This window comes from Candoia aspera, chromosome 7, assembly GCF_035149785.1.
Source record: "Candoia aspera isolate rCanAsp1 chromosome 7, rCanAsp1.hap2, whole genome shotgun sequence".
NCBI lineage: Eukaryota > Metazoa > Chordata > Lepidosauria > Squamata > Boidae > Candoia > Candoia aspera.
The window spans coordinates 73122376-73146731 of record NC_086159.1 but is presented as its reverse complement, the minus strand read 5'-3'; the positions used below and the strand labels follow the sequence as shown (position 1 = coordinate 73146731).

The 24356-nt window shown below is 42.2% G+C and overlaps 1 protein-coding gene across 1 annotated transcript in view; it reads left to right on the top strand.

The window, feature by feature from the left end:
* Positions 1-21956, top strand: part of HGF (hepatocyte growth factor) — a 55954-nt gene extending 33998 nt beyond the window's left edge. Inside the window, exons 10-17 of the mRNA XM_063309362.1 lie at positions 410-549; positions 3061-3099; positions 3674-3770; positions 4663-4740; positions 5402-5545; positions 5979-6085; positions 18501-18646; positions 19679-21956. Coding sequence (XP_063165432.1) covers positions 410-549; positions 3061-3099; positions 3674-3770; positions 4663-4740; positions 5402-5545; positions 5979-6085; positions 18501-18646; positions 19679-19846 — 919 coding nt within the window. The 3' untranslated portion in view covers positions 19847-21956. The remainder of the gene's footprint in view (positions 1-409; positions 550-3060; positions 3100-3673; positions 3771-4662; positions 4741-5401; positions 5546-5978; positions 6086-18500; positions 18647-19678) is intronic.
* The last annotated feature ends 2400 nt before the right edge of the window (positions 21957-24356 follow it).

Genomic DNA, 24356 nt, shown 5'->3' with positions numbered 1-24356 from the left:
CTTCTGCATGTTTATTTGGTAGACATACTGAAATTTAATGTGGCTTGTACTTGGAAAGGATTTCAATATTTATTTTTTCCATCTCAAAGAGCACGCAATGCCTTTTTAATGTGTGTGCATCTGCATTTCAACAGATTTTTTTAAAGTCATGGTTATATAACAAGTGGCATGTTTTGTCATTCATAATTTCTAATTGTGCTGTCCAATTTTCCTGTAACATTCTTCTAGCTTCTCTGGTTCTTGGGTTTACGAACAGCTTTCATCATTTTTTTATTATTATTTAACATTGTCCCAAATGCCAGCAAGGTTCAACTTATTCATTTCATTTAATAACTACATTATTAATTAGATAACATATATACTTCTGAAAAACTGGTGGCATTAGGATTGTGTCTTTTTTTCCTTCTAGGCATCTCCCTATATATAGAGACCCAGATATAAGCAAGCTGAAGAAAAATTACTGTCGCAATCCTGATGATGATGCTCATGGCCCTTGGTGTTATACTAGTAATCCTCAGGTCCCTTGGGACTATTGTCGTATATCTAGATGTATGTATCTGGGTCACTCCAAAATAGCTGGCATTGCCTAATGACAATACAAGGCATATACATGGGTGTCCATTGATGGAAGGAATTATTTATTGTGCTTGTCAGTGCCATCAAACAAGGGCTATGTCTTATGGCAACGGTGAAAATATATCAGTGGGGCATTTGCTTTATGACACCACGATGTGGGTGTGGTTATTCTGGCATCATTGCAGTTTGCAGTAGCACTTGACATATATACTATTGTTCTTCCAATGAAAAATGTTGTAGAGATGCTTTTTTTCCCCCCAGTTTTTAAAACCTTCACATTCTGAGATTCTCCAAGGAGGAGAACCAGTTTAGCAACTAATAATTTTCTTGGGTAATCTTCAGGATTGGCAATATGGAATGAAGGTTCCTGTTAAACTTGCTAATCTGAAAAGAAGAAATGAAAGCCAATAAGAACTTTCTGTGATCATTTAAGAGATTTCTATTAGTTGCAGTTACAGCATACAGGATCCAATGAAATACAACCTGGGCTAGATTTGCACAATGTGTGGTCACTTTTTAAGCCTTCTGTTGTGTTTTAGCCAGAGCTTTTTCCAAAAATAAGGAGAGGGAAATGGATACTTCAGTCCTGAGAGGGATGAAGGAGGAGAAGAAGGCTTGAAGGGGACTTTGGTATAATGGTTAGTTCACAGGCTGATATTCAGAAGATTGTTGGTAAGCAGACAGCTGCAAGGTTCTTCACTATCTGCCAACAGGTCTACTTCCTGGCCACTTCATAAGAAAGCTGTTAAGAAGAAATGGAATAATTGTTTGCCCTGAGATATTTCAGGGTATCAACTAATTCAATATGAGTAATAATTCAGTTGCTGTTACCATTGCCAGCTACCTCAAATTGAAAGTAACTCTTCCAAAGTAAGAATTGCACAGAGCTTTCATTAACAAGAATTATTAAGCTGAGAAGAATAGGGGTACAGGAATTGCAGCAACTGAATTTTTACTCATACAGAACTAATTTATCCCCTGAAATATCTTAGAGCAGAGACTTTCTCTGGTTCTTCTTAGTAGCTTTCTGCGGATTGGTGAGGTGGTGGACCTCTTGGGAGAATTTTGTAGCTATTTGCCCAACCGTTTCTGGAATAATTTATCAGCTTTTAATACAGATTTGTATAGGTGCAAGCGTGTGGCTTAGTTCTTCCTTATTACTCCCTTGGCATTAGGTCTATCCTGTTTTAACTCTTGTCAATTTCACTCCTCAAGGAAGTAGTTTTCTTTTAAAGAAATTAAAGAAAATGAACAGCAAGTAAATGAGTATGAACAGTTCCTTTGGTTTACTTTAAATAAGAAGAAAACGTTTTGTAACGTATTCCAAAAAGTGTTATATGCCCTGATGGAATAGAAATATGTATATTACTCACCATGATCATTTTCCAAATCTGCTTTGAATATTATTCAATAATTACACCAAAATATTCAGTAATTCTTGGGGGTTCATTTATGTACTTCTGGGATAATTTTGAGGCATTGTGAAATCCAGCAGAATATGTTTCTCTACAAATGATGGCAAAATTCAAAATGCAAATAAATATTGTACGAACCCCCCAAAATAAAAAAACAAAACAAAAACAAAAACAAACAAACCCCCCCCCCCCCCGCAGAGCAACTCAAACACTATCATTCCACTTCAGAAGTACAGAGTGAAAAAAATTGTTTCTTTAGTCTGAGCAAAATACCTTTCTGCACAGGAATATCACGGAATATCTCTCAAGGTGTGCATCTTAGAAAGTGTGGAAATAGATACAGACCCCACATTGATCAGTGTAAAAATGCAGTTCTGCTCTAGAAAATTTAAAATATTGACTGATCCTGTGGAGTGCGAAATTCTTGCAGAACTTTTAGCTAAAATTTTCAAAGGAAATGAGATGAAGAAATGACAATGAGGACAGATGGTTGCAAAATTGCCTGGGAATTTAAGAGTCTGATTTGAAAGTAGCAAGGGACTTCTGCAACAATCACAACAATGGCAGTGTCATTTGAAAGTAGTTTTGGCACTGATGAAACATTACACTAAAGCATTGTGAAGGGGATTTTTTTTTTCCTCCTGCCATGCAGATATTTCTTTACTCACAAGTCTACCATAATTGCTTTTTTGAACATCAATTTCCGGGGTATTTCAGGAAAAATGTCAGTCAGATAGAGGGACATTCCCTGGCTGCAATTTGAAACACACACAGAGAGTGTCACTTCTAAAAGGGTAATAAAAATCAGTGTTACGCTAACTACAATAATATGGTTCTTCCACTTGAAGGTAGTACATGAATTTGAATTGTATTTTTTGACAATATAAATCAGATTATTCTTTTTAGGAAACACATGAAAATATTTATGAAGGAAGGAATTCTTGAACGTATGTCACAGACAAGGCAGTAGAGAGATACTGTTTGCATGACATGAAACATTTCCTGCTGTTAAATGAAGTGCCTTTAATAAAGCTATTTATGACGTGATTAAATTTTATTGTCTGTTTAGGTGAAAATGATCCAGTTCCTATTATGAGCAGTTTAGACAGTAAGTAATCAGAAGCTTCCATGATGGGGCAGTCAAGGGGAGGTAAAAGATGACACAAATTATGACATCATCTCACAGATGACACAACTTATTTACTTGTGACTGATATCATGTCTCAAGTATGTAATTCCATCATGATGGGATGATGATGTCATGCTATTTTTTATGACTGGGCTTGGTTTTGGATGTGATCCTAAGTGGTGTTTGTGTAAGTCCAACAAATTAGAAAATATGGAACCCAGCGAATGAATGAGAGGATTCTAACCAAGGCTATCTCACTATTTTCCCAACTCTTTTTTCACTCATACTTAAAATTATATTTTAAGTATAAGCTTTGTGTTGTGGTTGGTTGTCCTTTTCTTATCCCAATAAGAACAGCATGGTGGTGGACACTGTTGATTTAGACAGTTTAATAGAGGAATCACTGGGGTGGTTAAAGGCGTACAGAGTATTTGGGGAAATGCTTTGGTCATTTTTTTTAAAATAAAAAAAAAAACTATTTCTATAAATGGCTGAATATGGTGAGTTTTCATTTGGGGATATTATGTAACCTGATCAATTATAAATATTTCAGTTGCCATCATTCCTTGTGCTTCTACTAAGCAGCTAAGAGTCGTTAATGGAATCCCTACCCAACCAGACAAAGGATGGATGGTTAGTCTGAAAGACAGGTAAGAACCGAGGTATAGTTCTCTTCCCTGTGCTGATTCCTACCATTGCAATAAAATCAAATTACAAATTCCTACATCAGATGATTTTTGAGAGCCAGGAATTCTAGTTATGGATTGCATAGCCGTTAAAGTTCTTTACATTCTTTCTGCAAGAAGCCAATTATCCACTCTTGATTAAGCACCTCACTACACTTCGGATGCTTCTTGAGTGAAAGGATTGGCCAGCTATAAGCTGTTGCCCAGGGGATGTCCAAATGTGTTAACAACACATTCTTCGAGGTGGCCTCTGCCCTTTGTGACTGTGGAGACATGCAGACAACAACACATATGTACACTTGTCCTCTGTGCCCTGAACAGTGCACATTTGAGGACCTCATGACAGCACGACAGAACGCAATTAATGTTGCCAGTTTCTGGGCAAGATCTGTTTAACTTTTATATATTTTAACTTTTATATTGTAAATTTTAAATTCCATGTTTTACAGTATGCCTTATTTTAATTGTGATGCCCCTGACCCAAATAAATAAATAAATAAATAAATAAAATCCACTCTTGATGAGCAACTATTCAAGGGTTGCTTCTCAGGTCTCTGTGTGGACCATTCCAATCATTTCTCAACTACAGCCTTAGGTACTGAATAGCTCTTTCCGTTATTCCAAATCAGCAATACCATCTTAAATTTCAGAGTCATTAAAATTGCCCACTTGGTTAACATCAGATAACCAATCCATGGTTTAAGTTCTTCCAGCCATGTCTGAGCAAAGCCTGCTTCTTTCAATGGCTAAAGCAAAATGTAATACGTACAAATAGTATGATAGATGTGAAGTAGATGTGAAGTGTTTATTAGCCGTTGGGACCCCAAGTAATTCTTCCATGTGTTGGTTTCTCCAGCAGAGGGAGACATTTCTGTGGAGGCTCACTGGTGAAAGAAGATTGGGTCCTGACAGCAAAACAGTGTTTTCTCTCTCGGTATCTATTTCACTTTTTACAAGAGCTTGTAATAGGATCCTGCCTTTCACCATTTGCACTTGGGTAGAAATGCTGAATTTCTGAGATCACAAAAAGGCAGCGGGAGAAAAATGTTAAAATATCCCAATAATGTATCTAACTCTGGAAGATTCAGAGCATTTGAATATAGAGCCAGAAAGTTATTTAAGTTTGTGAATTTTCCTGGAAATGTTCTACATTTCTAGAGGAGTCCATATCTCCTTTTCCTTGGTGAGCCAATACATGACCTAGGAATTGGGCATATTTGTATTCAATAATGGCAGGGTTAAAACTGTTTGTACTAGTGTTGTTATTTCAGTGAGTGTTCAAAGTAAAATCCCAAGGGTTTAGCACATGTTTTCACAGTGTGAACATTGAAATAGTTCCAGTTTCCACTTTTTGAGACGGAAATATGGCAATAACCTCATGGTTTCAGTGATTTATTTTGTTTGGGGAGTGGGGACTGACCCCTACTTTATCTATCTTTGTTTGAATTGAGCAATGGTTATCTAAATATATTATTACAAAGCAAATAAGCAGAGGAAGCAGTCCATGGAGGGGATAATATCTAATCTACCTTCCATCCTGGTTTATTTTTTTATTGACCCATCATCCAATTGCCAATGAAATTTGCTTTCTTTAGGCATAATCTCAAAGACTATCAGGCTTGGCTTGGAATACATAATGTGGAAAGAGCTCATGAAGAGAAGCATAAACAAGTTCTGAATATTTCCCAATTGGTCTATGGCCCTGAAGGATCAGATCTGGTATTGCTAAAACTTTCCAGGTTGGTTGCAGTTATGCTAATATTTTATAGGCTATTCTCTCTTTGCTACTTCCACTGGAGTTAACGGAAGTGTAGAACCATGCTGTTGGTGGGAGCTGGAGGCTTTAAGTCATATGCAATCATCAGGGGTGTTCACCAGGGGTGTCAAAAAAGTCAAATTGTCAGTCATAACTACATAATTGAAGACCTGCCCCTTTGACTTTAGGAACGCTCCTCCACAGATGCCCTGGACATCATAAAGTAATAATGTCCATAGAAGGGATGTAACTGTATTTGGGTCTAATAATTTTCCCTTTGGATTTTTGCTGCAAAGGTTAAAAAAAAAAAGTGCTATCTTCTTCATCTGATTTGAAAAGATACCTTAAATTTACCTATCTATCCTATGAGAATTTCTATCTCTAAAAAAATAAGGTTTTCTTTTTTTCTTTTTTAGGCCAGCAGTAAGCAACAATGCTGTAGCTATTATCCGTCTGCCCATTTCGGGTTGCACCATCCCAGATGGTACCACTTGCAGTGTTTATGGATGGGGACACACAGGAAGTAAGTAATTCAGTTTTTGAATAGGCACATCAGATCCTAGTTTGTATGAGTGTATGTGTGGAGGCATCTATGGGATGGGGGGAGAGTCAAGATGGAGGCTGTACCTGTGCAATCAAAGCCCGCCCCTTTTTTACATATATAATTCAAGCAGCACATATAAAAACGGGTGGGACTTTGTACTGTTGCAGCTGCCATCTTAATCTTTTTTGCCCCCCACCCAGCACAGGACTGCAACTACGGGGGCAAGCTGGACATGTGCCCTGGGCGCTGCACTGGAGGGACGCCAAAATGAGGACTGGGTGTGTGTGTGCCAAAATGGGCTCAGAATCCATGTTTGCCTTGGGTGACACAGACCATAGTTGCAGGCCTGACCCTGCAGATGCTCCTCTACATGTTTGTGTGTGCATTATATGTGCGTAAAAGAAATGCTAGACAGGCTTGTTGTTAATGGCTTGGATGTACAGTAGTTACACTTGATAAAAAGGAAATTAGAAGGTAAATTAGGAAGCTTTTATTTGGGAGACAAATCCAAGGAATTTTGAGAGGCAAAAAAGGATGTTCTGAAGATGATATAAATTACCTTGGGAAATTCCCCCCTCCCCTTGTTAATCTTCCAACGACCTAAGAGACGGCTTTATACATGGACTTCACCAGATGGACAACACCGAAATCAGATTGACTACATCCTTTGCAGCCACAGGTGGCAGACATCTTTACAGTCGGTAAAAACAAGACCTGGAGCTGACTGTAGTTCCGATCACAAACTTCTTATTGCACAATTTAGGATCAGACTAAAGAGATTAGGGAAGACCCACAGATCAGCTAGATATGAGCTCACTAATATTCCTAAGGAATATGCAGTGGAGGTGAAGAATCGATTTAAGGGACTAGATTTAGTAGATAGGGTCCCAGAAGAACTATGGACAGAAGTTTGCAACATTGTTCAGGAGGCGGCAACAAAATACATCCCAAAGAAAGAGAAAACGAAGAAGGCAAAATGGCTGTCTGCTGAGACACTAGAAGTAGCCCAAGAAAGAAGGAAAGCAAAAGGCAACAGTGATAGGGGGAGATATGCCCAATTAAATGCAAAATTCCAGAGGTTAGCCAGAAGAGATAAGGAATTATTTTTAAACAAGCAATGTGCGGAAGTGGAAGAAAACAATAGAATAGGAAGGAAAAGAGACCTCTTCCAGAAAATTAGAAACATCGGAGGTAAATTCCAGGCCAAAATGAGTATGATCAAAAACAAAGATGGCAAGGACCTAACAGAAGAAGAAGAGATCAAGGAAAGGTGGCAAGAATATACAGAAGACCTGTATAGGAAGGATAACAATATCGGGGATAGCTTTGATGGTGTGGTCAGTGAGCTAGAGCCAGACATCCTGAAGAGTGAGGTTGAATGGGCCTTAAGAAGCATCGCTAATAACAAGGCAGCAGGAGACGATGGCATCCCAGCTGAACTGTTCAAAATCTTGCAAGATGATGCTGTCAGGGTAATGCATGCTATATGCCAGCAAATTTGGAAAACACAAGAATGGCCATCAGACTGGAAAAAATCAACTTATATCCCCATACCAAAAAAGGGAAACACTAAAGAATGTTCAAACTATTGAACAGTGGCACTCATTTCACATGCCAGTAAGGTAATGCTCAAGATCCTGCAAGGTAGACTTCAGCAATTCATGGAGCGAGAATTGCTAGATGTACAAGCTGGGTTTAGAAAAGGCAGAGGAACTAGGGACCAAATTGCCAATATCCGCTGGATAATGGAAAAAGCCAGGGAGTTTCAGAAAAACATCTATTTCTGTTTTATTGACTATTCTAAAGCCTTTGACTGTGTGGACCATAACAAATTGTGGCAAGTTCTTAGTGGTATGGGGATACCAAGTCATCTTGTCTGCCTCCTGAAGAATCTGTATAACGACCAAGTAGCAACAGTAAGAACAGACCACGGAACAACGGACTGGTTTAAGATTGGGAAAGGAGTACGGCAGGGCTGTATACTCTCACCTTACCTATTCAACTTGTACGCAGAACACATCATGCGACATGCTGGGCTTGAGGAATCCAAGGCTGGAGTTAAAATCTCTGGAAGAAACATTAACAATCTCAGATATGCAGATGATACCACTTTGATGGCTGAAAGCAAAGAGGAACTGAGGAGCCTTATGATGAAGGTGAAAGAAGAAAGTGCAAAAGCTGGCTTGCAGCTAAACCTCAAAAAAACCAAGATTATGGCAACCAGCTTGATTGATAACTGGCAAATAGAGGGAGAAAATGTAGAAGCAGTGAAAGACTTTGTATTTCTAGGTGTGAAGATTACTTCAGATGCTGACTGCAGTCAGGAAATCAGAAGATGCTTAATTCTTGGGAGAAGAGCAATGACAAATCTCGATAAAAAAGTTAAGAGCAGAGACATCACACTGACAACAAAGGCCCGCATAGTTAAAGCAATGGTGTTCCCCGTAGTAACATATGGCTATGAGAGCTGGACCATAAGGAAGGCTGAGAGAAGGAAGATCGATGGTTTTGAACTGTGGTGTTGGAGGAAAATTCTGAGAGTGCCTTGGACTGCAAGAAGTTCAAACCAGTCGATACTCCAGGAAATAAAGCCAGACTGCTCACTTGAGGGAATGATATTAAAGGCAAAACCGAAATACTTTGGCCACATAATGAGAAGACAGGACACCCTGGAGAAGATGCTGATGCTAGGGAGAGTGGAAGGCAAAAGGAAGAGGGGCCGACCAAGGGCAAAATGGATGGATGATATTCTAGAGGTGACGGACTCGTCCCTGGGGGAGCTGGGGGTGTTGACGACTGACAGGAAGCTCTGGCGTGGGCTGGTCCATGAAGTCACCAAGAGTCGGAAGCGACCAAACAAATAAACAACATTGTTAATCTGTAAAAGAAAACCACAAGCACACAGATACATATGGTTTTTAAAATCTGATTTATACGGTACCTTACATTTTCCCATCATTCTTTAATAAAAGGCAGTAACGGTGTCAGACAGGCTTTGCTTAACAGGATTTTTCCTGGCAGAGTAAGTTGACCAACTTTTGTGACTTCTTGTTTTGGTGCCCAAAGTATTTGATGCTATCAAAAGATGGGTGCCATTCCTGCTGTCCTGGCCTTCTCAAATAATTTCTTCATCCTGAGTATTGAATTCAGTGGCACTATTTTTTCAAAAATCTGGTCTTTGTTTAAGGAACTATTCAAAAGGCTGAGAAGTAAATAATCTTTTCTGGAGACCACAATTATGGAGCAACAGATGTTTTTGGATTTAAGCAATTGTTCATATAAATTTTCAAAGTGCTGGTAATAAGCTGATCTGAGCACGATATGCTTGCTAGCATCACGTAGCAATTGTCTGGATTTTTCTCTCCCTGAACACCAATGTTAAAGAAATCCATTGTCTTTCCCTTTTCTTTTTCTGGCTTTCTTGAAGTCCCATGGATTTTTTTTCCCTATGAAAGAACCGCAACAATCTTAGTAATTCCCGTTCCAGCTCTATTTTTCCAGTGCATAGAAGATCCTTTCACTCACTATGTCTCAGGGGAGAGAAACATGTTGAAGCTCAGGGCCCAACCCTAAGATATTCCATGGGTGATTACTTCAAGATGTGGGGTAATGATAAAAAGTGATGGGGCCATTCCACGTGTAGGCACAGCTAGGGATTTCACATCCCCCCTTCCCTAGTTTGAGATGGACTTCTTCCTTCTTCCTCCTCCTTCCTTCCTCCTTCCTTCTTCTTCCTGGAATTTTTTTTTACAAGGCCTGCAAAGTTTACCATCATCAATTTTCAGCTGTTGTGGCCAGAACACATTGGACATTCAAGAACCAATGTAGGGCCCTTCATTTGTCCTTACCTACCCTGCACTTTCAGTGCACCTAATGCTGGAGACAGAGGAATAGAGACAGACATATAATATACATGGCACATTCATAGCATAATTTACCAGGGACCCTGTTAAAACATATTATATTACAGTGCACTGTGAACATCATTAAATTGTATTTTATGATTTCAACTAATTAAAGCCAGCAGGAAAAGCATTACTGGTTACATTTTTGTACAGTGCGCAGTCCAGAAAAAAAAATATTCTCTACATGTTTAGCCAGAATTGTCACTAGTTTTTCATTGCAGGTGTAATGATTGCCCTAGCCCCAAATACTCAGACTCACAAGAGGATGCTAAATGAAATCTGATTTATTAGAGTACTAAAGACAAATACAGAGAAAGCTGAGAATGAGCAAAAGCGCGCCAAATACAAACTTAAACCCTTGCTTCAAACGTATCCCGCCTCCCTCGTAACAGCCCCGCCCGGCACAGGTGCCAGCAATCGTCAGAGTTGCTAGCCTGGGAAAGTAACCTTGAGCGCAGTAGATAACACAAATACATTCCAAAGCAAAGCCAAAATATAATCGTTCCCATCCTCCCTAGACAAATGAAACACGCATCCAATTAATGACATGCGAAACGTTACGATGCATCAAATACATTGAAACGGCGCACATGACATACCGCCCTCCTAAAATACCCCTAGGGACCTGGTTTCGAGGGATAAGCGGAGTGGAAACGGGCCACCAGAACCGGGGAAGCCACATCTGGTGCAGCGACCCACTCAGGATGAGGGAAATGCTTCCAACGAACTAAATATTGCAAAGTATTGCGAAGGCGTCTAGAGTCCAAAATTTCTTTAACTTCAAAGTGTTGCTGACCATCAATCATGATGGGGGTGGGAGGTGGAGGTTGCCGATGCCAGCGATCAGAAGGAATAGTCGGTTTGAGTAAGCTGCAATGAAAAACAGGGTGTAAGCGTTTAAGGTTATGAGGCAAGTCAAGTTTAAAAGTCACAGGGTTAATTTGAGCGACAATTGGGAAAGGACCCACAAATTTAGGCGCCAGTTTCTTTGAAGGTTGTGCAGACTTGATAAACTTGGTAGAAAGGTATACCGAGTCCCCAACTTGGAACGCAGGTTGTGGGGCTCGCTTCCGATCAGCATACAGTTTATAATCTGCCTGTGCATCAGCCAATGCCTTTTGAATCATTGGCCAAGAGTCAGCCAGTTGTGTTGACCAATCATCTGTAGTGACTGCACCTGCAGGAGGTTGTGGGAGATCAGTGATAGGTACAAAGTCTTTACCCTGAGCCACCCGAAACGGGGTTTGCCCAGTGCTTTGATGCACAGCATTGTTGTAAGCCACTTCAGCAAATGGTAGGAGGTCTACCCAATTGTCCTGCTGATAATTCACAAAAGCGCGAAGGTACTGCTCTAGAGTAGAGTTAACCGCCTCAGTGGCCCCGTCCGTCTGAGGATGCCAAGCCGTGGACAGGGCTTGCTTCGTGCCTAACAGCTTGAGAAACGCCCGCCAAAACTGCGAGGTAAATTGTGTACCTCTGTCCGAAATCAAGCGGGAGGGACATCCGTGTAGCCTGTACACGTGTACAAGGAATAGGCGGGCCAATTGACGCGCTGACGGAATGGACACGCAAGGGATAAAGTGAGCTTGTTTGGAGAAATAATCCTTGACCACCCAAATGACCGTTTTGCGTTGGCTGGGTGGTAGCTCTACAATAAAATCCATGGAGATTTCTTCCCAAGGGGAAGAGGGGGCTGCTACCGGCTGCAGCAGCCCTTGGGGCTTGCCCACCTTGCGCTTGGACATTGCACAGACAGTGCAGGAAGCAATGTAGTCTTTGACATCTTTACGTAATGTGGGCCACCAGAATTGCCTCCGAACGAGGTGCAAGGTTTTTACAAACCCGAAGTGACCTGCGAGTTTGTCATCGTGTGAACGTGTTAACACATCTTTTCGGAGGTTTTCAGGAACGTAGAGGCGGTCGGATTTCCAAGCGAAGCCTCTGTCAAAAGTAACATTGTGTTTATTCGCAAGCAACCAAGTATCCGTTTTTAGTTCTTTTAAAAACTTTTGTTGCAACTGGGAGGGAATTGACAAAGTGCTTGGCTGAGCAGCGCTTGTGGTGGGCGGTTGCTGCGCGCGCGTTTGGCTTCGCGTCACAGCCTGCATGCCCAATTGGGGCACCGACCATAGGGTGCTTACCACATCTGGCACCGCCCCAGAGTCTTGAGGTTGCCTTGACAAGGCATCAGCCAAGAAGTTCTTTTTCCCTGGAATAAATTTGAACTGAAAATTGAATCGATTGAAGAATTGAGCCCAACGAACCTGTTTAGGGCTCAGTTTTCGAGGGGTACTAAGTGCCTCCAAGTTTTTATGATCAGTCCATACCTCAAAGGGATGATTTGCCCCTTCCAACAGATGCCGCCAAGCTTCTAATGCAGCTTTTACTGCAAATGCCTCCTTTTCCCAAACATGCCAACGCCTCTCAGTCTCAGAGAACTTGCGGGATAGATAGGCACAGGGCTTGAGGCATCCTGCCTCGTCTTTTTGCATCAACAATGCGCCAATAGAATAATCGGAGGCATCTGCCTGTACAACAAAAGGCTTTGAGGGATCAGGGTGTTGTAAAATGGGCTCTTTGACGAAAGCTGCTTTCAGCCGCTCAAACGCCGTTTGACAAGCAGGCGTCCACCTCAACAGCGCTCCGGGATTCTTGACTCTCCTAGTATCTCCCACCCCTTTTGTTCGAAGCAGGTCCGTTAGGGGCAAGGCAATCTCAGCGAACCCCCTTATGAATAATCTGTAGTAGTTGCTGAACCCCAGGAAACTTTGAAGTTGCCTGCGGGTACGGGGACTCTCCCAGTCCATGATAGCCTGCACCTTGGCAGGGTCCATTTCTATACCTTTATCAGAAATCCTATACCCCAAGTAGTCAATTTGGGTCTGATGAAAGGCACATTTCGATAGCTTTGCATACAATTCAGCAGATCTGAGTTTACACAAGACTTTTTTTACCAGAGCTACATGCTCTTTCATGGTTTCCGTATAAATCAACACATCATCCAAATACACCAGTACACCTTTAAACAGATGTTCATGCAAAACTTCATTGATTAATTGCATAAATACCCCAGGGGCCCCAGCCAACCCAAACGGCAACACCTTATACTGGAAGGCTCCCAACGGGCAATTGAATGCAGTTTTCCACTCATCACCCTCCTTGATTCGTACACGATAGTAGGCTTCTCTTAAATCCAGTTTAGAGAAGATCTTGCCTTTGGCCAGATGTGACAACATGTCCTTTATCAATGGCAAGGGATATTTGTTGGAAATTGAGACGGCATTTAATCCGCGGAAATCCGTACAAAGTCTCAATGTCCCATCCTTTTTTGGGCGAAAAAGAACCGGCGCCCCCACGGGTGAATTCGCCGGCTCAATGAATCCGCGCGCCAAATTTTTGTCCACAAATTCCCTCAACAGAGTCAGTTCCTTTTGCGTCATGGAATAAATTTTTGGTTTAGGCAATTGAGTGTTGGGCAGCAGTTCTATGGCACAGTCCGTCTTTCGATGGGGGGGCAACTGGTCAGCTTCCTTTTCACCGAATACATCAGCAAACATCCTGTACTCGGCCGGCAAGCCTTCCAGAGGAGAGGCCGGGTAAGGCGGAGTCGCAGCTGCCGCAACCCCCACCATCTCCTCTGGGGCACCCTTCCCCTCTGCCGCTTGATAAAAGCCATCCCTAAATGTGATGGTCCGGTAAACCCAGTTTATTTGGGGGTTTTGCTGCACCAACCATGGTACCCCCAACACCACCAATGGCCCCCCTACGGGAGCCACGACAAAAGACAACCCTTCCTGGTGACTGCCCAGTTGCAAGGCTACCCGCCCTGTAAAATGGGTGACCGGTTTGCCCCCTGCTATGGACCCATCCAATTGAGTAAATGCGATGGGTCTTTGTAGAGGGAAAGTGGGGAGCTCCAAAGCTGCCACCACGTCAGGGTGCATCAGACACCGGGAACACCCCGAATCAATCATGGCCCATACTTCCACCGTCTTGACTTGGGAACCCAATTTCAATTTCACCATGAGTATGCGGTAAGTGCCACTCACCGATGGAGGCTCGCGCCCGTCCTCTACCACCTGCCCAGCGGCGCCCTTTAGAGCAGGTGGCTGGCGTTTCCCGCCGGCTGCGGGATTTCGGTCTTCCCTTCAATTTCGTAGAACATCACATCGTCTCCCTCGGTCTCAGCCACCGCAGCTTTCTGTTTCCTCGGCAACGCAGGGGACTTCGCCGGCGGTTTTCCGGGCCGTTCCTCTACCTTTGCCTTCGGGCATGCTGCCACTCGATGCCCCTCCTTACCACATCTCAGACACAAGCCTTTTGCGTACCGCTTCTCCCGCTCCTCGTCCCAGGGTCGTTGTCCCGGTTTCCCCCCGGTGGTCGATGGGCGGCTGGGCTTCACCTCCCGCCCCGACTTGGCGGTCTTCCGCTGGGCAAAGATCTCTTGGGCATGTTCAGCCCTTCCTGCCAGCAGGATCCACTCATACAGCGTGTATGGGTCGTCCCTCCCCAGGGACCAGCGCAGCACCTCTGTATTCAAGCCATCTTTGAAGAGCTCGATAATGGTTGCTTGGGACCAGTCATCCACCTTCCCAGCTAGCGCTTTAAACTCCAAAGCATAATCGGCCACTGATCGGGACCCCTGCTTGAGTTCCTTCAGGGCTCGCTTTGCTCTCTCCTTTGCTAAGGGGTCCTCGAAGTGTTGCTTCAATGCCCAGAGGAACTCCTCGAGATTTTCCAGTTCAGGCGCTTCCGACTGGCACATCTGGACATACCAGTCTGCCGCCCTCCCCTTCAGTTTGGTGGCAATGGTGATGATTCTTGCCTTCTCCGATTGGAAAACCGCCCCCCATTCCTCCATATAGGCTTTCGCATTCGTCAGGAAGAACGAGAGTTTGGTCGGGTCCCCATCAAACTTGACAGGGAAGTCTCGCATGCCGCCTCCCGCCGGGCTGCGCCCCACCACCAGGGCTGCTGCGGCTGGTGCTTCCCTGACTCGGGGCGGCACGGGGCCCCGGGGCGATCGCCCGGGCGATGCTGCGATTTCCATCTGGACCGACTGGTCCCCTTCACGCCTCCGCACCACCCGTCGCCGTTCCGGGGTCAGCCCCTGGGAAGAAGGGGTTGAATGCCTCTGGCTTGATTCTTCCCGGACCTCTCGCATCGAGGTTACATCCAAGCTCAGCTGTTTCAGGATAGCCTCCAACGAATCCATTTTCGACTCCAGCACTCGGATCCGATCCGGAGTGGGTGAGCCCTCCGTTGGCTGCACCTGCACCACGTTGGGGAATAAGGGGTATCTCTGCCTCCAGGATGGGCCCCCCGCTGCTGTGGCATCTCCTCGGGTCTCATCCCAGGTGAGCAGCTCGCCCGGAGAATTCACGGTGGTCTCCGGGGCCGTTTTCAGCCCCCCGGCTTCGCTCTCCGACCCGGAGCTCGCCTCCTCTCTGATGGCGGACAGCTCCCCACCTTGGGACGGTCGGCCGGACGGCCTCACGGTCGAGTCCGGTTCCCCTTCCTCCATCATCACGATGTCGGGTTCGGTCATCGCGGGCTCTCTCCCTCACAGGTTAGACACTTGTCTTTCCTGGACAGGGGCCAGCGGAGTTAGGAACTGAGATTCTCAGCTTTATGTAATGATTGCCCTAGCCCCAAATACTCAGACTCACAAGAGGATGCTAAATGAAATCTGATTTATTAGAGTACTAAAGACAAATACAGAGAAAGCTGAGAATGAGCAAAAGCGCGCCAAATACAAACTTAAACCCTTGCTTCAAACGTATCCCGCCTCCCTCGTAACAGCCCCGCCCGGCACAGGTGCCAGCAATCGTCAGAGTTGCTAGCCTGGGAAAGTAACCTTGAGCGCAGTAGATAACACAAATACATTCCAAAGCAAAGCCAAAATATAATCGTTCCCATCCTCCCTAGACAAATGAAACACGCATCCAATTAATGACATGCGAAACGTTACGATGCATCAAATACATTGAAACGGCGCACATGACAGCAGGTTAATGAGCTTGATTTTCTGGGACTGGATAAAATTGTCTCAGTGAAATTGTGTATATGGGGATAGGATTTATAGGCATGGTTTTAGACAGGCTCCAAATAAAATATAACTTAAATCTACTCCCTTTTTCAAAATGTGCAGTGAAATATAGAAGAAGAAGAAATCTTTACTTTGGTCAAAGACTAATATATAATAAACCTCAAACCGCATTAAACAGATTATAAAATTCCCTGCTCACCCCTCTGGGTGGTATGTGTCTTCCTCAGTCTTGGGTCCTCTACCAGAGGTCTGGGAGTTTGAGGGTTCTGCGCAGTATCTTAGCTGTCCCTAGCACTGCACTCTTCTGGACAGAGAGCTCGGATGTTGCTCCTGGGATCTATTGGAGCCACTCTCCCAGATACACACACATACACACACACACACACACACACACAGTATATATGAAAAAAAAAGATGAGAGCTCCTTGCAAGCACCAAGTCAAGTCTGATCCTTTTGGGGGACACCACTTTTGCGACATTTTCTTGGCAGACTATAGAGTGGGGTGATTTGCCATTGCCTTCCCCAGTTGTCACCTTCCCCAGCAAGCTGGGCACTCATTTTACCAACCTCGGAAGGATGGAAGGCTGAGTTGACCTGAGCCGGCGACCTGAGAATCCAGCTTCTGCTGGGATCAAACCTGGGTCATGGGAAGAGTTTCGGTTGCAATACTGCCGCCTACCACTCTGCACCACACGAGGCTTCATATATGTGTGTGTGTGCACGTGTGTGTGTATATTATGTTTGTATACATGTATATGTATAGTATATATACACACATATAAATATAAATATGTAACAAATTGTAAAATTAACAAGGCATATCAGTCAACTGGCTACACATTTTGCATATGATGTAGCAGAACTTAGCTATGTTTAGAGTAATGAATAGTAACAAGTGTAAGTAAAATTGATTAGAAGTACTGGGAAATTTGCTTAAATGTGAAGTTATCAACCCTGACCATGTGCCAGCATAAAATAGGGAACATGATCAAGCATGTTTAACAGTTTTGATAAACCCTTTGCTGCATGGCAAAACCTTAGCCCAAATGGATACTTTTGCATCTCCCTTCTATGAATGCAGTAGGAAGGGCATTGAGCTGAGCCAAGGAAAATGCCCTTGTATATTTAAGGATTCTAATCTGGCCTAGGTATCTAGCAGGTCTAAGAAGGGAGAATTAGCTGGTCAGGAATATATCCTTGGGAAGAGATGGCGGGTCTAATGGAATATCAATGTTCTTAATCCGCTGCCTCAATATTACTATTGCCTGCCTGTACCTGAATGTTCCAATCTGGGTTAATGAAAATCCAAGGGGCTCCATTTTTTTCATCTATTGCTTTGGGCCAAAGCAGTCAATAAGGAGGTTGGACCTACAACAGTAAAGTATGTTTTGGTCCAATGTGTTAAAATGTTGTGTTGGTCTCAGTCCTCATTGTGAAAAGTATATTTGAGACACTGCAGTAGACTTGAAATACATTCCTAAGAAATTTGCTCTGAATGATATGGCCTAACTGGGCACCAAATAACAGCAATGCTCTAACTTTAGCTGAGTACACTTAGAGTGCAGCTGGGATGCATAAATCCCCTTTATTAAAATTTTAAAATTACTGCCATGCTGCTGCAGCTTTGACATTTTCTACGATATATTCTCTACATAGTCTACTTGAAGGTGTAGCATGGAAACCTATGCATAGGTATTTAAATGATTAATCTGCTCAACAGGATGATTATTTAAAGTCATTTAGAGCATTTTGCAAAGATGACCACCTCAGTCTTGTTGTAGTTGATTTCCTGAGTTCCAGCAACAGAATAACTAGCCAATGCTTGCAGTGTCCTTCTTAGGCCAGTCAGACTCTGGGAAGGTAACATTTTGTCATCCAAATTATAATGATTGAAATATGTTTCTCTGCTAGTTTTGGTGGATCTCATTGGTATAGTGTCCTCAGGAGCTACATCTAACTTTTATGGTGGTTTTATTATAGAATAGTAGTAACCTTCTTCTATAGAAGAATTGGATTTAGAAATCAGATCAAAAGCTTCTCTGAAATCTATGAAAGCTGCATAGCTTTCTCTTCAGATCACATCAGACTTTTGCAAAGAAATATATCTATTGTTATTGAACTAACTCTTGGTTTAATTGGTCCAGTGTAAATGACCATTCATGAGTGGGAGTAGGGTGTGTTTAGGGGAAAGTATGTCTTTTGGAGATGTTGACCGTTGCGGAGAAAATCTTTCTATGTGGTCACTAAGAGTTGACACCAACTCGATGGCCCATAATCAATCAATGACAATGTTTCTCGACCTTGGCGGCTTGAAGATGTGTGGACTTCAACTCCTAGAATTCTGAGAGCTGAAGTCCACACATCTTCAAGTTGCCAAGGTTGAGAAACACTGATCAATGAGATGGATTAAAGAATAGTTATATCTCTTCAAAATTACAGCACGGATCTTTGATGGGCGACTTCAAGAAGCAAATATGATCATTATGGGGAATGAGCGCTGCAATCAGGATTTTGGAGGAAACATAGTCCTGAAAGAATCAGAAATGTGTGCACGAGCTGAGAGCATCGGCAGTGGAACCTGTGAGGTACTTCTTGACGGATATCCATTCATCCAGCACGCCATTTAATCCTCAAAACATTGAGAGACTGAGGATTCCAGTTCACACAGTAGCCAATTGGGGCTTTTAACCTGGCTGCCCTCAGTTCTCATCCAGTTCCTCTAATCACTATCCCATATGGAATTCTCTGTATTTATAACGGTGTTAAAATTCTCTAGAATAACTTCTTTTATGTTTAAATAAGTAGAATTTATTTTTCATGTCAAGTCACCATTTTTTTTTTTAATCGTACGGCATAGCAGTTTGGTGTTCATGCTGCTTTTTTCTTGCTGGGAAATCCTTGTGCGGTCCAGCAGCCAGATGTGTAGACTATTTAGCAGCGACAAGTCATGTTGCCCGGGGCGCACCACAAGGAGGCTAGTCTACATTGCACTGAGTTGGGCTGAGAGAGAGGGACTGGCCCAAGGTCACCCAGCCGGCTTTCATGCCTAAGGCGGGACTAGAACTCACAGACTCCTGGTTTCTAGCCCAGCACCTTAACCACTAGACCAGACTAGCTCTCAGGTCACCAATGAAGTCATTAATTTAGCAAGTTGTGCATCTTCTAGTGAAGCAAAAGAGATTTGGGCTAATATTTGCACTCTGAACCTATAAGAGGTCTCTTTGAAGAGATAATCTATTGCCACTGATTTGTTGTTCAGTTTAGTCTATCAAGGTTCATTTGCTGTCAAATATTCTCATGCTACTGTAAAAGAGAGGGATGCGGTGGCACTGTGGGTTAAACCGCTGAGCTGCTGAGCTTGCCAATCAGAAGGTCGGTGGTTCGAATCCACATGACAGGATAAGCTCCCGTTGCTAGTCCCAGCTCCTGCCAACCTAGCAGTTCGAAAACATGCAAATGTGAGTTGATTAATAGGTACCGCTTTGGCGGGCAGGTAATGGCATACAGTGGGTGGGTCCTTCCTTGTTTTATAAGGCATGTCTGGGGTACTTTTATTCTCTCACTCTCTCTTCCATAAAGATGTGTATGTGATTGATTTTCTATTTTTCTCTTTCTAGAGGGATTATGGTGGTCCACTGGTCTGCGAACAGAATAGAATTAAAATAGTAGTGGGAGTGATCATCCCTGGGCGAGGTTGTGCTGTTCCCAAACGGCCTGGGATTTTTGTCAAGGTGGCCTTCTACTCCAGATGGATACATAAGATCTTAATGACATACAGATCTTAGCTGAAGATCCCAGCCAAGAAAGAAAATGCCAGTTCTAGGAACATTTGTGGAAAGTGGGAAATTGCATCGTAGTAGAGAAATCCTTGATTTTTAAAAAATGTCATCCATCAAATATTTACTTGATAATAGTCAAGTTTAACAGATATTTATGGCTTTTCCTCTCCCATTCTGCCTCTGGCTGCATCATGTGAAGTGAACAGTGGGGTAAGCAAATGTGGTGACTTATTTCCTGAAGATACTTGAATGGGAAAGCAAAATTGCTAATACGATGGCTGGAAAAATATACATTCTCTACCCTTAGTCCAGTTTTTTCTAGGCTGCTGGTTAGGATAGCTTGTTAATGAGACATAAGCACCCTTTGGAATTTGCAGTATTCTTCCTTACCTACACACAGCTCTGAATTCTTCTTTAAGACAGCATTAAATGTGTGCATAAGCCAAGGACAATTTCGTCTCAAATCGTTTAATTATATTTTGATTCCCTTATCAATGGCTTTTTGGATTTATAACCCAGTTTAGCAATTAATTTATGAAGTACATTCTATGATGGTGGTGAAAGTCACCCCAATTTCTTTATGGGACATATTTCCAACTGAGAGAATGGTTTTTTTTCTAGAGGAGTTCATAAGTGGATACCAACATGCATTATGGTTGGGTGGTGATCCAACAATGGGCACCACTAGCTCTCTATGTCCAAGGTCATTTTTTTTACTTTGAAAGCAATCTCCTTTTAAAAGGCTCTATTTGCCATTACATCAAGACCCTCTATTTGAGTTGAAGGATCACCATTGGGAGGTGGCGGGGAAATGGCAAACATCTTGCTAGGCATACCTAAAGGAATTCTTTGGGGACCAAGCATATTGTTTTGTTTAAGCCAGGTCTTGCTCTTCTTTTGGTACCTACAAATTTCACTCTGTCCCATTTCTTTTAAGTTCAGCTATTACTTCTCCTCTAGAATGTAAACTTTCTAAACACCTTTGCCTTCCAAATGGTTCCCCCACTATCTCTGGCCTTTGGCTGCAATAAAGATTAGTTCATTCATTCGTCCATTCCTCCGCTCCTGCATATTTGCCAGTCTTCTACATGAGGTTCTAAATATAAGTATACCTACTGTAGATCTAGGATTTGGGAGTGGAGAAAAAGCAGGGCACGGTAGACAGTTTCCTGAACTGCTGATCATCCCATTACATAATATTAAATATGGAAATTTCAGTTATGCCATAAAAATGGCAAGTTCACCCATACCTCTTATCTGCTGTCCCTATAAAACTCCAGCAGATTGAGAATGCTTGCCTAACTCCTTATGGTCCCAACACACATTTAAAGCCATCATGGAGTAGGTAATTTCAATCTAGTAAAATGAAATGAAATGAAATGAAATGAAATGAAATACCTGGACCTTTTTTAATGAAAACACAGAATCTGGTGAGAGCTGCTAGATTTCTTTTACTTCCTCCTGGTTTGATGTTTGTTGATTTGTCTTTGGGCAAGGAACATAATTAGATCAAAGTTTATTTTTTATCCGGAATTACCATTCTCTCAACATGCAAGATTCTGATTTTATAAAATAGGAGTACGTCTTACCCTAATCCACAGTAAATCCCCTTTAAATGATGCAGCCATATACTATAAGAACCTTTGCACTTTACAGCTTTAGTTTTTCAAGATAAAAGGTTTAAATGTGAGGATTCTCATCAAAAGAACTGTCAGATATTGGACTGTATTTCTCAAAAATGATAAAAGCATCCATTTTGTAGTTTGAAAGAGCTATGATGTGTCTTCTTCAGTATGTTTACTTCTATTTGCAATCACATTCTGAAAGACTGTTTTCAGATTTTTGAAGCACAGATGTTTATAGTACAGAAGGAAATGAGTGTTCCACCAAGTGTGTATTGAAAGAGAGTCATTGCTAACCTTAGTTCTCTAGTGCATGTATCTGTATAATACATGGATTTTCAAACATGTCCTTCTTGCATTCACATTTTAAATACATTCTTAGTATACACTTCTACATGTAATGGTCGAAGCATTCCATATTTTCCAGCACAGTCATTCATACTACACTAGTTCCTAATATATGGATGTTCTATTATATCAGCTTCCTAATATCAGAACTAAGGGACGCGGTGGCGCTGCAGGTTAAACCGCTGAGCTGCTGAGCTTGCCGATCGGAAGGTTGGCAGTTTGAATCCGCGTGACGGGGTGAGCTCCCGTTGCTAGTCCCAGCTTCTGTCAACCTGGCAGTTTGAAAACATGCAAATGTGAGTAGATTAATAGGTACCGCTTCGGCGGGCAGGTAACCGCGTTCCGTGTAGTCATGCTGGCCACATGACCGCGGAAGTGTCTTCGGACAAACGCCGGCTCTTCGGCTTTGAAACGGAGATGAGCACCGCCCCCTAAAGTCAGACACGACTGGACTTAACGTCAAGGGAAACCTTTACCTACCTTTACCTTAATATCAGAACTAGCAGACAAAAATCAACTAATGAACTGAATAAGTCTTTTGCATATTTCTGCTGGCCTTTTTTTTTTAAAGCACTTGTAATTAATTATTGTGGCATATTTAGAACTTTATGAAGACAGTGAACTAAAATACCTCAAAGGCAAAATGGGGTAGGAGTTATGAAATTAATGTTTCTAATACTCAGTGTGAACTTACATTTTTTTTTAGCTCTGAACTGGGGTAATCCAATGCAAGATCTGTACCCCAAGAATCTTGGTTTTAGCCAGTTTTTAGCCTGGGTAAATTAATGTCACTTTTCCAAATTGTAAGCTGTTTTGCGAATGTTTTCCCTCTCTGCTTCTCTATCCTTCTTCAATTGTATATATTTGTATTATGGACTTGAAAAGAATATTCATGATGCTATAAATGTAATTCATTTTGCATTTTTTTTCCCAAGGTCGATGTACTGTTTGTAATATGTGCAGGCATTTTGTATTATGTATGCAGGCATTCTGTTCAATGTAATAAAAATTATTCTAAAATATTGTAAGCTTCTGCTGGGCAGAAGACAATATGAATTTATATATAAAATATGTATAGGGGTATTATTACATGATGTGTAAGGCTTCTTAAAGTATTTGCTATGAGCTGAGTCTCATTAGAATGAGTTGTATAGAGTGCATAATTCCAGACTGACCACTTCTGAAATTCCTGGCCATCAGACCATCTTCTGGAATTCATTTTCACAGGGTTTTTTTTCCCCCTGTCCTGCTCATCTTCCAGTATACTGTCATGTGGGCAATGTAATATGTGTTCTTGAGATTGCAGGGATTGTGTGTATGTGTGTGTGTGTACAAACACACACACACACACAGAGAGACATAAATATGGTGGCAGATTAATCTGTGATGCATAGATTATTGTGAACTTTCTCAGTTCAGGCAACTGAGGCCCAGAAGTATTCAAAACCACCTAAAGTTGGAATCCAGAGTATACATTATTCCAATTTCTTCCTGTGTGTTGCAAACTTCATTGCTAACCTTGCAGGCTGTCATGTGTTCCTGGGTCATGCTAGAGAAGAATAAGAAGGAGAAGGAATGTTCTATAAGAGCTCTGTAAGAACTATCATGCCCGGTTTCTACAATTACAGATAGGGCTTCAAAGATCACCTTCGGTGTATTCCTAGCTTGGACTGTAGATTTCACCTGTATTTCCTTAAACAATTAACCCACAGCCACATAGTGAAGTCATTTGAGAAGCTGTTTTCCAGGAGGTTCAGCAGCTCTTTGAGAAAAATCAATCAAAATGCTTTTTAGTTTGGCTTGCAAAAATAGCATTATCATTCTTGGTTGCATTGTCTGTGGGCCACATTAGATGGGATAAAGAAGCCATGTCCTGCTACTTTTCTTTTACCCATCAGCAACTTCATGAGGTCTCTTTGAGGAGGTTTCTCCCTTCTGCCAAGCTGCTGTCCTGATGTTCCAAGGTTCATTCATTCATGAACTAGCACTGGGGGCAATAAGAAATGCCATCTCCTAGACCTGGATCTCCATGAAACTTTTGGTGGCCTGGACCATCTCTAGCTTTGTCCTAAGTCTTCCCATGTGGATGAGCAAGTATCAGATGATGTGAAAGCGGGCCTCTTTATTGTTCCTTACCCCTATGCTTTTGGCAGTGATTGTACTTGAAAGCAAAAGAAACAGAACAGGATATTTCATTTATTCATATCTATATTGGCTTTAGCACCCATAATTCGTTAGCATTATGATTAGAATCCATAATTAAAACACTTGGAACACCCATGTCTTTAATAAGATTTTTTTTTTTTTTTTGGTCATACCTGGATGACTGATGGAATATGTCCCTATGGAAAGGTCCATTTGTCTCTTTTCCCTGGTAGAGAAAACTTCAGCACCAATTATACAACAGTATTTCCAAACCTGGGCCTATTTGGGGGGCTATACAGGAGATTTTGTTCAAGGTTAAAACTATAATGCATTGTTTGAAATGCATTGACATGTCTTGAGGGTGGAACTTAACCTGCATAAATTGTTTAAGGTTTATTTTT